Source organism: Filicampus tigris, chromosome 7 (assembly GCF_054856515.1).
Source record: "Filicampus tigris isolate MCC_2025a chromosome 7, RoL_Ftig_1.0, whole genome shotgun sequence".
NCBI lineage: Eukaryota > Metazoa > Chordata > Actinopteri > Syngnathiformes > Syngnathidae > Filicampus > Filicampus tigris.
The window spans coordinates 12,231,290-12,244,790 of NC_141223.1; the positions used below are offsets into that span (position 1 = coordinate 12,231,290).

General features: G+C 41.6%; 1 protein-coding gene across 4 annotated transcripts in view; it reads left to right on the forward strand.

The window, feature by feature from the left end:
- The first annotated feature begins 267 nt into the window (after nucleotides 1-267).
- arhgap42b (Rho GTPase activating protein 42b) overlaps nucleotides 268-13,501 on the forward strand; it is a 97,323-nt gene continuing 84,089 nt past the window's right edge. For all 4 annotated transcript variants that reach the window (XM_086034968.1, XM_086034969.1, XM_086034970.1 and 1 more), the window contains exon 1: nucleotides 268-592. In XM_086034968.1, coding sequence (XP_085891094.1) covers nucleotides 439-592 — 154 coding nt within the window. In that variant the 5' untranslated portion in view covers nucleotides 268-438. The remainder of the gene's footprint in view (nucleotides 593-13,501) is intronic.

Sequence of the window (13,501 nt, forward strand, 5' to 3'; positions counted from 1 at the left end):
AACCCTAACCCTGGCTTTTAACACAAATTTCATACCCTTCTTAAAATTTGAAACCTTAATGTGAAACAGAACTTTGAAACGCTGTCTTGAAACCCTTATATGAAACCCTAGTTCCTGTTTGAAACCCTAACCCTGTCTGAAAACCCGACTTTACTTCTACTTCGATTCCTCCACCTTCCATCCGTAACAAAGGTGGTGGGCGTGGCCCCCGAGCTGCCAGCAGGAGTCACACGATCACTGTGATTACACGGATGCCCCCCCAACCTCCAACCCCAAACCCCCCAACCTCGAACCACATCAGCCAAGGACCCGGAAGCGAGTCGCAGAGATACCGAAAGTTTGTCGCCTGCCAACTTTTTTTTGGGGTGTGTGTGTGTGTGTGTGGAAGACGTGAGCGGAGAAGGAGAAAAAGGAGACCCCCTTTGGCCAAGAAGAAGCATGGGACTCCCCACGCTGGAATTTAGCGACTCTTTTCTGGACGGTCCGGATTTCCGAGAGCGCCTCAAGTGCCACGAGATCGAACTGGAGAGGACCAATAAGTTTATCAAGGAGCTCATTAAGGATGGGAATATGCTCATCGGCGCGCTCAGGAGTGAGTAGAAAACAAACAAACAAAAAACAAGCACCCCTAATTGACACGAAATGCAACTACACGCTAATTGAACAGCATGTGGCGCATAATAATCCACGCAAATATCATTTGCGAGGGTTATTAAATGGCATTTATTGCATGTGAAACCACGCGGAATAGTTGCTTTGTACTTCTGGTTGGTTGCAAGATGAGACTTGCCTCACCGAGCACTTCAGAGGCCCATGGGAGTCTACTCGACTACTCTACATTTTGCTTTTGCGCTTGCTGACAATCTTTATACCACGTACCACCTCAAAAAGTAATTAATAAAATACAGTAGCGTAGTAGGCCCAAGTGTTCATCAATATCGTTTTGTACATTTTTAATGTACAGCAGCAATGTTGTAACCCCTCTGTAACATGATGTAGTTTGGGCACAAATTATACTTAAGTATTTGAAAACAAACAGTTCATAAGATAAAATGCAGAGTTGGCTAGTAGTGTACTACTTTGAGTCTGTTATATTTTTAAAAGGGGAGTTTGCAGTTTTCAACAAAACAAAACAATGTCAAATATGTACTGTAAATTATCCTTTGAAAAATCACTCTCTGGACCCATCTTAACCCTCTTTATTTTCAAAATATTATTTGAAAACTTGTTCTCCCCGTGCCCGCGTGGGTTTTCTCCGGGCACTCCGGTTTCCTCCCACATTCCAAAAACATGCATGGTAAGTTGATTGGATACTCTAAATTGCCCCTAGGTGTGATTGTGAGTGCGGATGTTTGTCTCTGTGTGCCCTGCGATTGGCTGGCAACCAGTTCAGGGTGTCCCCCGCCTACTGCCCAAAGACAGCTGGGATAGGCTCCAGCACGCCCCGCGACCCTTGTGAGGAGAAGCGGTACAGATAATGGATGGATTATTTGAAAACTTGTCACACACGACCAATCACGGCTGACCTGTTTTCTGAATCTGAGCCGTGATTGGTTGTTGTAAGTAGCTGAGATGTCGTTTTCAGTCGACAGAGGACAAAATGACCGCCCCCAGAGATGGCTAAAAACGAGTGCATTTTGCTGCTTAACTTGCATTGCACAAACTCAAAGTTAATCAGAATGCTATGAATAGTGGGCCTGCTGGGAACATATTCTTGAAAAAAAATATGTTTGGGTTGACTTCCACTTTAAGACAGTCTTGAAAACTTACTTTGAAACCCTAAGCCATGCTTCAAACTCAAATTCCACAATTCTAAAAGCCTATCTTGAATCCCTAATTTAAAACCCTAAACTCAGACTTGAAGCTCTAATTTGGAAACCCAAGACAGGTTTGAAACAATAACCTTCATTTGGAATTGTAACCCTTGAAACCCTAATTTGAAACCTCAAATGACCCTTTAAGTCCTAATTCAAAAGCATTGTTTGAAACCCCAAAACTGTCTTGAAAACCTAATTTGAGCCCCTAACACTTCCTTGAAACCATTATCCTATGGGAGTTACAGATGTGTCTTATCATGGTTGACTTCAGGTGAAATGATTTAGTATAAGGCAAAATGGAGATGCTCTTAGTAGGTTGTGGAATGGGAAAATTCCAACGATAAAGGGAAAAAAAAACACATTACAGACTTCATCACTTGTTGGCTGAACTGAAGTCTGATGGCATTTTATGTATCTTATAACCAAACTGTCCAACCTGAGGCGGTGTTTGACTTGACCCCATTGTGAGTCAGCAAACGTACGAGTCAACAAAAAACGACATCCTGCCTTTCTTGCTGCTTCACTTTCGTCCACCACGTCAAATTCCGCCAGCCTTCCTGCTGCCTTGTTTGAGCTGCACTTTCTTTTGTACCCTAGTTAGAATTAACAGGCCCAGTTGATGTGGATAACCTCTGGAAATGGATTGAACTGGATCACCTGGAGTTGCAGTGAGGTGGAGAGAGTGTTAGAGAGTGTTAATGGAAAGGTAGATGTAAATCATTGATGGTTTTTAACTTTGGGTGCCACAGAGAATCGAAGAAGTACCATCTGTAAGATGAAAAAAAAAAAACGTTTTTTTTCTTCCTCAGTAATTTTCTTAATATTGTATGTTGTATGGCTTTATATTTGGTGCTTTAATGCGACAAAGTGCTGCTGTTAGTGTACTAAGTGTCCTATTTCTGACTACACTGACAAAAATGGTGTGTTGAATTTACTCAATTTTATCTGCAAAGTTGTTGGACAGTGGACACAATAGAATCATCTGGATTTAGATACATTTTTTGTAAGTAGATGTATAGTCTATTTAAAAATGTATCTTGAGCCAGATGATTTCATGCAACCTCTTGACGAAAAAAAAAATGAGTACCCTCAATTCAACACACCATTTTTTTCATGTACTGTACAGTTGACTAGTTTCAACATGATTTATTATTTCCTGTATTCATTTTTAAAAACTAGTTTATCGCTAGTGTATTCCTTGCCATATTTTCATTACTGTTTGTACTTTCGGTTTCATAACAATTTTATTTTGTCTTTCATTTTTGTTTTCTATATTATAACCAGTAATTTATTGCTAGTTTTTCCAGTGGAGTATTTGTTTTAATTGATTTGTATATTTATTTTTTTAATTAACTTTTATTTCCATTATTGAGTTTGAAGTTTAAAAATTGAATGATATAAAAAATTAAAATAAGAATGCAAAAACTTTATATTTAACCCCCACTCAACCCCAGAAAAAACTGAAATACACTTCTGTAAAAGTAATATACAAATTAGGCCGGAATATTCCTCATTAACTCATATTCCACAAACGCAACATTAATCTGAATGGCGCGTTTCAACTAGTGGGCCTGCGGGGAACCTAGTCTTGAAAAAATAGGTTTTGGGTTGATTTTTACTTTAAATTTATTGGAATATTTGTTTAATCTGTGGTACTCTATTTTTTTAATTTTTAATGGTACATTTTGTTCATTTCTTAAATTTTATAAATAATTAATAATTGTACTCTAAGGCAGCAGAATCCACCCCTTTTTAGCCATCTCAGGGGGCAGCCATTTTGTCACTTCTGTCAACTGAAAATGAACTATTAACTCTTTTGCCACAAACGCAATATTTATCAGAATGCCTTGTTTCAACTAGTGGGCTTGCATAGAACATATTCTTGAAAAATATGTTTGGGTTGACTTCCACTTTAAGGATAAAAGAAAGAAAATTCTAGTAAAAAGCACACCACCGATTTCTTGAATTTCTTAAAATGATCGTCCTATAACAATTGAGCATGTACCTGATTAATTTGGAAGAATATCCAGCAAGAGATGGAGGTGGTAGCTGTGGTCAAATGCGCTCTTGGTCCTTATTGAATCATGATCACTCACAACTGTCAACCGATGTCCAATGAACGCCTGGGGAACATTTTCGGTGTCAGAGAAAGAACACTATTGATTTGGGATGCCATCTATGTCAAGATGTTTGAGGTTGCTAATTATCCCCCGCAAATGTGCTCCTTGCTCTCATAGGATGGTGCCAAAGACCAGGCTAATAGGAACATAGTAGCTTACTTATACAAACTGGTGGCAAGAAACTGCTGCATGGAAGTCGATGAATAGAAACGTCGATAGCAGTGAATAAGTTAAGGCCTAACCTTCAACCTGGTTTATTTCTGTTTATTCCTCTAAATGTTTGTGGAATGTTTCCAACTTCGAAAATTCTTGAAAACTGTGGTATGATGTAGCTTTAACTATGGATTGGCCTCTTTAGAGCACTAACTGTTTCTATTGCAGTTTTAAATGAATGGCAGTCCAAAGCATCCTGAACTTATTGTGCCACGGATAATTGATTCCAGCTGCAAGTGAGATCCATCTGCATCCAGCTAGCTACTTGATATTCACACCTGGTCTCTATAACCACCGCTGACTTCTATTAATACCCCTGGTGTGGCCGCGCTAATTGAATACACTAATTACGCCTTTGCGAGCCGGGGGAGGGGGAGGAAGTGTGAAGGCGATGGCAGTAATGATGCATCTTTAGGATGCCAGGTGAGTTCCTCACTTGGCAACCAAGGACAAAAAACATTTAGCGGCTGTAAAAAATAATTACTTAGTAATGTGCATGGAAAGCTGACATATAATTTAACATATATTCCACACCCTTCCAAATTACTTGGCACATAGAAACAATGGTTACAACGTGAGGGGACTGTACAAAATGCAAATAGCTAACAACATGGCCTTATGTGCACATAATAAGTGCTCTTATGCCAATGCTAGCGGACCAAAGTGGGTAACCGATCCACGAAAATACGGACTATTGTAACTGCAGGACCCTCCTTTTTTGTTGTTGTTGTTGTTGTTGTTGTTGTTGTTGATGTTTTCGCCACACTGCCATCTATTGGACACTGCTTCCATGAATCTATGAGCTGATTCCAGTCTGCCAACATAAATCAAGTCCATGGCAGGCCACCATTTTGTCACATGATGCATGTTATTGCACCCGATGCATGCCTGTGCCTCTCAACAGTTCTATGTGGTAACACCAATAAATGGGTGACGCTTTGGATGATGTTATTATATGTCTGCAAACAGCACTTTTACTGGTCCCGCAGTGCATATTTTAGCCAAGCAATATAATACGCTGACAGTTATTAAAATAATACGGATCTGTTATCACGTCTGCTTTGGAGCTCTGGGACGTCTCCGTGTTGATGTGAGGACAGATGACGCTTCTGAGGCTCGGCCACAGGAAGTGTCCTGTAAACATGCTTGCTTGTGTAACCATCCACCCCGCCTCCTGTCCTCCCTCACGTTGCGTTTGGCCTGACATCACTCTGGTTTGCTGCGGGGGCGTGTATTCTTTCCAACCGTGTGTGTGACGAGGGACTGTGTAATGCATTGGATGAAGTCATGTGGCACAGATGGAGTTCTGTTGTTCTGAATTCGATATTCCTTGTACAGTAAGCCACCGCTATTTGTGAGGAAATAGGGATGGAAAACTAGTTAGCGAATGGCGAAAAACTATTTTTTAACTTGCTGATCAGTGATCGGCCCCCCAAATCCTGATTGTGTAAAGTCTAATTGAGGAGGCCTGCAAAAAATGTCCAGATACAGGGATGTGCATTCCGTCCCAGGGGTGACAAATTTGATAAAATGGCTGGACTAAGCATGGCCGGAAGTGGATTTTGCTCGCGAGGTGACCAAACTTCATCTCAGCTTACTCTGTGAAAGGCTTCTTTTTAGGCTTCTTTCTACTCCCGCATCGGCGCGAGAGACAACTGACGCATTGATTCACGTGACTGACGCATTGTGCTCTTGGCACAGGTCTGCAACACATGCCACGCACCCATCAGGAATTGTTGCTGCTCTGATCGGTCCATTATGTCACATGATGCAATGACATACAGTTTCCCACACGGAGAGGAGAGAGAGGATGCAGCATGCATCTTGTTGCTGCTGCAAAAGCAAACTAGTTTGGCAATAAAATTAAATGCATCGTCTAGTCATCTCGGTCCCTTTATGGTTGTTCAGGTACGATATCCATTGTTGTCACTGTCTTTTTGAAGCGACGCCCCCCGACTTGGAACTCAACTGTTTCAAAACAACTTGTGTCCGGGAGTATATAAAGCTGCGCGCAGCACTCAAGTATGACGCTGCCACATCAAGGTGGAGTTCATGCACTTCTTCTGGCGTCTTCTACTTCCGGAAATGCGCTGTAGCAAACCTGCTGTGTATAGTGGTTTGCTGGTATGCCTTTATTTTGAAGGCCGTGAACGAAGGGAAGTGTGGAAAATAAATAACTTGTTGAATGCGACTTCTGCCGCCTATTGGACCCAAATAATTGTACAATACGAAAAAAAAACAACCCCCGGGGCTCGCAATGGAAGTAAGCGCACGCAGTTGGGTAAGTAGTAAAGTACTAGTGCCGCAGTTTGAAGCGTGTCCACAGCGGGTTCAAATAGTAAATTAGCCAGCTAATGATCCTTAAAAAGCTTCTACCGTTAGCATCCCTCCCGCGGCGGCATCAATCGGGGACACTTTTTTTTTGAGGGGCCGGAGGGTGGAACGGTAGTGGGGGCCGACAATGTTTATGAATAAGGGCGGGGGGTCGCGGCCGGAAGGGTACCCAGGTCAAGAGTGGAGGGTTGCGGCCGGACTGGCAAAAAAGGGTCAAGTGCTCAGCTCTGATTAAAACTAGAGTCAGAATTTTTAAAGTGTTACTGCAAAGAGCCACATTATGCATATGGGCACACTTAAACTTCCCCATCCTGTCCGCTCACTCCCTAGCTCTCTTGCATATTTTGACAAACTCCCCTTCTTTGTTTGGCTTTTTAGCTTATGCAGTGTTCAAACTTCCAAGCAAGTTGAACAAGTGCTTCAAAAACAACTTTGTCTACGTTTATATCTGACCTTTCAAAGAGAGCAACTTGTGCTTGCAAAGTTCAGTCCCCTTTGGAAACTTGCTGGTTGATGTTTGCATGAAATGAAGTATAGTACGCCTGAAGATGTGATGCCAAACATATGAGGCAGAATGACCCTACAGTAAACCTCCCAGCATAGACCAGCATATGAGCTGACAAGATATGCTAGTTTTGCTGTGTATTTGTGCTGTTGTTGCTGTTTTGTTTTTGTTGTTGTTTTTTTTAGTGTGGTTGCCATTACATTCAACAAAAACGGTGTTAAAACATCCTGTGTTGAACTTAAATATTTTTGTTATTCTATTTTTTTTTCCCCCTCCCATTTTGAAAGTGAACTTGGTCGGCAACACTACTCAATGTCTTTTCCCTCAATCTCTTTTGCGTCAAAAGTGCATGCATGAGATGCACGTTGCTGGTGCCTCGCTTGCCGAATGTAATTTGTTCAATACCCACGTTCGGACAAGCTCTTTATCATATGCCTAACAGCGTGCCCATATTTGGAAGTGCTGACATAGCAGCCGACCAGGAAGTCAAAAGTGAGGCTTTTCTCTCTGGTTTACAAAATGTATCTTTCATTGTTACAAAAGAAAGCCCAGTCCTTGCTCATTTTAAAAAGGCAAATCAAGAGGAGTCGGGATGTATCTTCCAGCAATAATACAGTCATTGCATTTTATTTATCAAGGTTTCCTCCATTGTCCTCGTACCGTGACTTGTAAATGAGTCAGCCAAAATAGCAGTCACTTGCCAGCCCCTCTCCTATTGGAAACGCTTTTTGACGTCACGACGGCGCTGCCTTCAAGTAGAATATGTTTCAGTCCGAGGGCATTTTCTGTCGGTATAGAGGTACACTATATGGTTACTAAATATTTTGATATGCAGTTTGGTAAGCGTTCACGACAACATAATTCTGCCACACAGGTGCGGTGTAAACATAAGTATATATACAATACTGTAAGGAGACAAACTCAAGTGCAGATTACAACAATAATGTAAACAAATCGGTAGTTTTGACATTTCACTTTGTTTCATGAAAAATGATGTAAACGTGGACTTCACTTCTTAATCACTCAACTTCTAATATAGGCCAATAAACACGAACCCAGTGGCTCTACCACTTCCTACATGTCACTTTATTTCATGAAAGCTGATATGTGAACATGGACTGCACTTATTAAATCACTCACTCACTCACTCACTCACTCACTCACTCACTCACTCACTCACTCACTCACTCACTCACTCACTCAACTTAACCCATTAAGGCCTAAAGAGCCTGGCTCAACATGGTTCAGTATGAGTTGATTATTATTTTCTGTTTCAATCAAAAATGTAAAAATAAAGTGTCCGTGCAAAGCGAAGCACTATTTGGATGAAATAAATTGAGCGGTAATTATCATACTCTATTCTGTTACAAAGCCATCAATATTGTCATTGTCTACAAACATGTATCTTAACCATATTCAACTTGTTCTACTGGTTCAAAGTCCACAAGCGCGTCGTCTATATCACTGCCGTTACTTGTTTCAGACGTCCCGCGATGGACAGCGTCCGCCATTATTACTATTATGATAATGTTAGGTACATCTTCTTTCATCTTAGACAGCTGTCTAAGGTAAAGCCCTTGCTTTCTCATCAGCACTTAGAAACAGTAATCCATGATTTTGCTACATCCCGGCTAGATACCTGTAATGCACTTTATTTTGGAGTCAGCCAGGCTTCTCTCAAGCGTTTCCAGTTGGTTCAAAATGCTGCTGCTCACCTCCTAACTGGAGCTCGGAAGACGTTTGTTCCGAGCTTCTGATCAGTTTTTATTATTAGCGCGAGCTTACGTACGGACACTATTGACTGTTGCTCGCGGGAGGGGAGGGTGGCGGTACAAAAGAGAGAGCCAGAAAAGAGCCAGAGCTCGAAGGTCCCCGCGTACACTGCGGTCTCCTGTTTGGGATCATTCTGGCTTTCCTTTTCCCCATCGCCGATGGGGAAAGGTGCGTGGATAAGTCCGAAAGTTGTGTGCCGACATTGCTACATGGGATTGGCGGCTATGTTACAGCTAGCACGTCTAACATGCAGGGCATCATCCGACTGTAAATCTTTCTTAGACGAGGAAGCAAGCAGTCTTTTTAGCCCAAAACGTCAAACTTAAATAGCGAGATTTATCATATTGTAGCGTCTTCCGGGAACACGCCGTCAGACGTAGTTTAATTATCACGTTTTTATTAATCCAAGTACAACTGCTCGCGCTCTTCTTTCTCTGCCTCTCCACTCGCTTGCCGTACGATGTATTCATGAACCTCGGACACATCACAACTCAGCAGCACACAAATCCGCCCACAACACAGATAACCCAATTCGTTACAACATGCTGTTGAACATTCAAAGATTTCAATGCCTAAAAAGTGTATACAATTTCATAAAGACTTTTTAAAGTTACTGTATTGTTTTCATTATAAAAAGAGTTTTAATATAGTTAGCAATAATTGTAACTGTTATTGTATGTATGTACAAAAAGTGAATATGTACTGTAATGACAACTTGTCTTTAACTTGAATACTTAGATGTGTCATAGGCTGTTGCTGCTGAGTGTTTAAAGATTTCAGTGTTTTAATCATTTACAAAATTAAGAGATCTTTATTGTTAGTGAATTTTTTTTATTCTGGTGTAATTCCTTAGAATATCACTCGAATGGTTCGCTTTTATTTTTTCTAAAAAATGTACCATTTACTTGTTATATTTTCAAAATAAAAAAACCAAAAAATCAGTTTTTTTTGTACCGAAAATATACCGAACCAAAGTTTCCAAAAAAAACAAACCGAACCAAAATGTGATTTAGCGTACCGTTACACCCCTTAATCATACATCATGTTTGGCTTGTTTCGATGTTTTAAATTCCGCAAGCGTGTCATCTATATCACTGGCGTGATTTATATCAGAGCTCCCGCGATCAGTTGTGCCACCATTATTCCTCGAAAAAATTCTGGATATGCTCCGACAACTCACGACACCGTCACATGTATATTCTGATGCATTTCATTGGCTAAGAGACCGAGAATTGGATTAAAAAAAGAAAATGACGTATAAGGGAGGAACATGCAACAGCGCTCCTGGCTTTGGTGGTCGAAACGCAGTTCTGCGCTCGCGTCCTTAATGGGTTGAGATGATCTGGTAACTACATTGCGGTTGGAGACTCTTGCCATTTTTTTTGTGGAGTGTTGAGGCGCATGATACACATGTTTGTTGAGTTTGATCAGAAGGGAGAAGAAGCTGAAATTTGGCCGATTGTCGGTACGTGTGTATCCGCTTTCAACGTTGTACAGAACACCACATTTTGTCAAATTGACACTAAGCAACAAGGCCCCAAAAATCTTTATCGTCCACTTCATACCTGTCTTAATGCAGCACCTTGCAACAGTTTTAAAGAACAGCTCATATCAAAACAAGCAGGCTGATATTTTTTTGGTCAGTTGCTACCCATTTCTTTTTTTTAGTTTTTCATATTGATTGTGCCTGGAAGTGCTGACATATCCCACTTGTCTCAATAGCAGCAGGAAGCTGGCTGAATCGTGAATGTGCTTTAACGATTGCTTGCCCTACTTTTCTTTGAGTGTGTTATTTGGAAAGTTGTTGTGGTCAGATGTGATGCGAGACTTTGATGCCTTCTTTTCATGCCATTAAATTATCTAGAGATGTTCAACACCACTTTTTCCAGACCGATGACGATTGTTCACTCATCGAGTACTCGCCGATACCAAGTACAGATACCTCTAGTACTTTTGATGTATAAAATTTCATTCAAGACGATGACAAAAAATTGTGAACCAATACCTTTCTTTATGATGCAGATGATGATTTGCCCATGTGCTGAAACTGCTGCAGTATAGCACCAACTACTGCTGAGGAGGACTCAATGTCAGATTTTTTTTTCTGCCTTCAGAATCAATGGCTGGTATTGGCCGAATACTGCTACCTTAAAATAAGACCGTATTGGCCGATACCGATACTTGGTAGCGGTACTCGTCCATCTCTAAAATTATCCCCAACTCCCTAAAGCAGGGTACACACATACCAATCATCGGGCTTAAGTTGAGCATTTTCCTCTTTTCTGATCAGACTCAGCAAAGGTCCGATTAAATATTTAACCTGTTCAAAATTTCCAATATAGAGAATGAAATGAGTATAAGAAGGTTTTTAGTTTCCCAGCCCACATGCCGGTGGGAAATGTTGCGTACACTCACCGATCCCACAGTCTTGTCTTTTGGACTCCGGCCCCCTATCGTGCGACTGACAGGCTGGCGCAACGTGGAAAGCAAGGGGTCTTACCTGAAGGGAAGCCTCCATGTTTCATTTCAATCAAAGTGGCACAATGCACCCCGTCGCTTATCCCCACGCCCCCCGTTAAGCCAGCCCAGCAAAATAGATAGAGGCGCGCTCCCCTTTGGAAAGCGTCTTCGCCCCCTATCAACAGTGATGAAATGGTGTTTTTGAGCACAATGTAGTGGAGGAGAAAGCGCTGGCACGTTGTTTGCAGGATGCTTTTGTGCTTGTGGTTTTGCCAAAAGACTGTGGACCTAAAGTTCCTACTGTGAACTAGTTCAATCTTTACAGGACTGAAGAATAAAACCTTGATCGCATTCTTTTAATGTTGAGAAATAAGGCGGTACAAGCCTTTTGCAGTGCATGTGAAAAGTATTCACAGCTCTTCTTTTTACAATATATATTTTAGTATGTATCTAATAACATGACAACAATATAAAACAATGTAAATGAAATATACTCATCAGAGATGCTGATTATTAAATGTACTGTATTAATGTAAGCAGATTGCTTCAGGCATGTTTTGCTTACGTCTGCTGAAAATTCATTTATTCTCACTGGCCTTTAACCCATTAAGGGTGGGTAGCGCATGACCGCGTTTCTACTACTAAAGCCGGGAGCGCTGTTGCGCGTTTCTTTCTTTAAAGCCGGGAGAGCGGATACGTCATTTTCTTTGTTAAATCCTATTCTCGATCTCTTAGCCAATGAAATGCATCAGAATACCGTGTTTTCCAGGCTATAAGCCGCACCGTTATATAAGCCGCACCCACTCTATTTTTAGACAATTTGGGAAAAAAAAGTATTTAAACTGCACCTATCTTTTTTGAAAACTTATATATTTACTGCATTTACAGAGCGATTATGAGCTGTAAATGTACATGTATGTAACTGAGCAGATTTACAGATGCCTTTTAACACGGCAGCAACGTTGCTGATTAAAACGGAACTGAACCAAGAGAAAATAAACAGTACTTATCGTCATTTCGTTAAAATGATCAGGATTGTTATCAGGCTTCTCAAGAGCTTGCTGATGATGTGATCATTTGACTCAGGTGTGTTACAGCAGGGAGAGATTGAAAACTTGCAGAACAGGTGCCCTCGAGGACCGGAGTTGGTGACCCCTGGTTTAGAGTGTTTTGTGGCGCAAACAGTGAATCTTAATACAAGGTGTTACCTGCAAAGTTGCATATTGGAGAACTAGCTTTTGCAGGTAAATCAATAGTTGCGTTTTGAATGAGAACGTCGACTGTGCAACACTGAGACGGCATGCAGTGTGTTTGGACAGTCATGCCGTTGCCCTGGAGATGCGGTGGTCCCCCCGGGGCGTCTTCGCACATTGGCTGCTAAGTGGCATAGCCGCCCCCCTTCGAAAGCATCTCTTTTGTCATTAAACCTGCAGACAAGGATGCCCCCCGTGGCTAATATTGTTCTTGCTCTGGCACCCCCCCGCTGTGCCGAAGGATCATTTCAGCACAAAATAATCACACGCTGGCCTCGATCAAATGCTTGTCGAGTGTAATAAAATTAGATGCGGCTATTTTAAGGCTTTGAATGTTCTTCTAATAAGTGCAAAATGTTTGCTGGACCTTGCTTTGCAACAGCGCTTTCATCATATTGCTCCTCTCATGTCACACAGCAAGACGATTTAGGCCTTCAGTAGCTCATGCTGCTCTCTCTCTTTCTTTTTTTATTACCCCACCACACCGCCCGGCTCGCCCCAGCTCCTCTTCGCCACATATAATCAAAATGTAAGGCAGCGAATTCACTCCTCTGTCAGCGCAGATGAAGACGAGCTGTCTGGGGAGCCGTGACATCTCTACTTGGCGCATACCCCTTCAGAGTGGCCGCTTTATTTGGGCCTTTTATCCCTTATTTCCCTGCTGTCTTGTAGAGTGGAAGCTAATGGGGTCTCTTGTGTTTGCCGTTGGATGTCAGTGAGCCCTTTCCCTCGTTTACTTTGTGTCGCAGATTATTCAACTTGCCGAAAAATGCATATAAATTGAGAAAAACATGAAATGCTGGAATGTAGATGGGGAATTCTTTAATTAGAATAAAAATCATTTTCCATGTTGTTTTTTCTTCACGCTAATTCTTATAGGACAGAATGGTTTAGTAGTGAATAGCATATGCGTTGATAGCTCATTTTGAGGGTGCTCCAGCACCCCTATGTTGAATCTCCATCCATCCATTATCTATACCGCTTATCCTCACAAGGGTCGCGGGAGTGCTGAAGCCTATCCCAGCT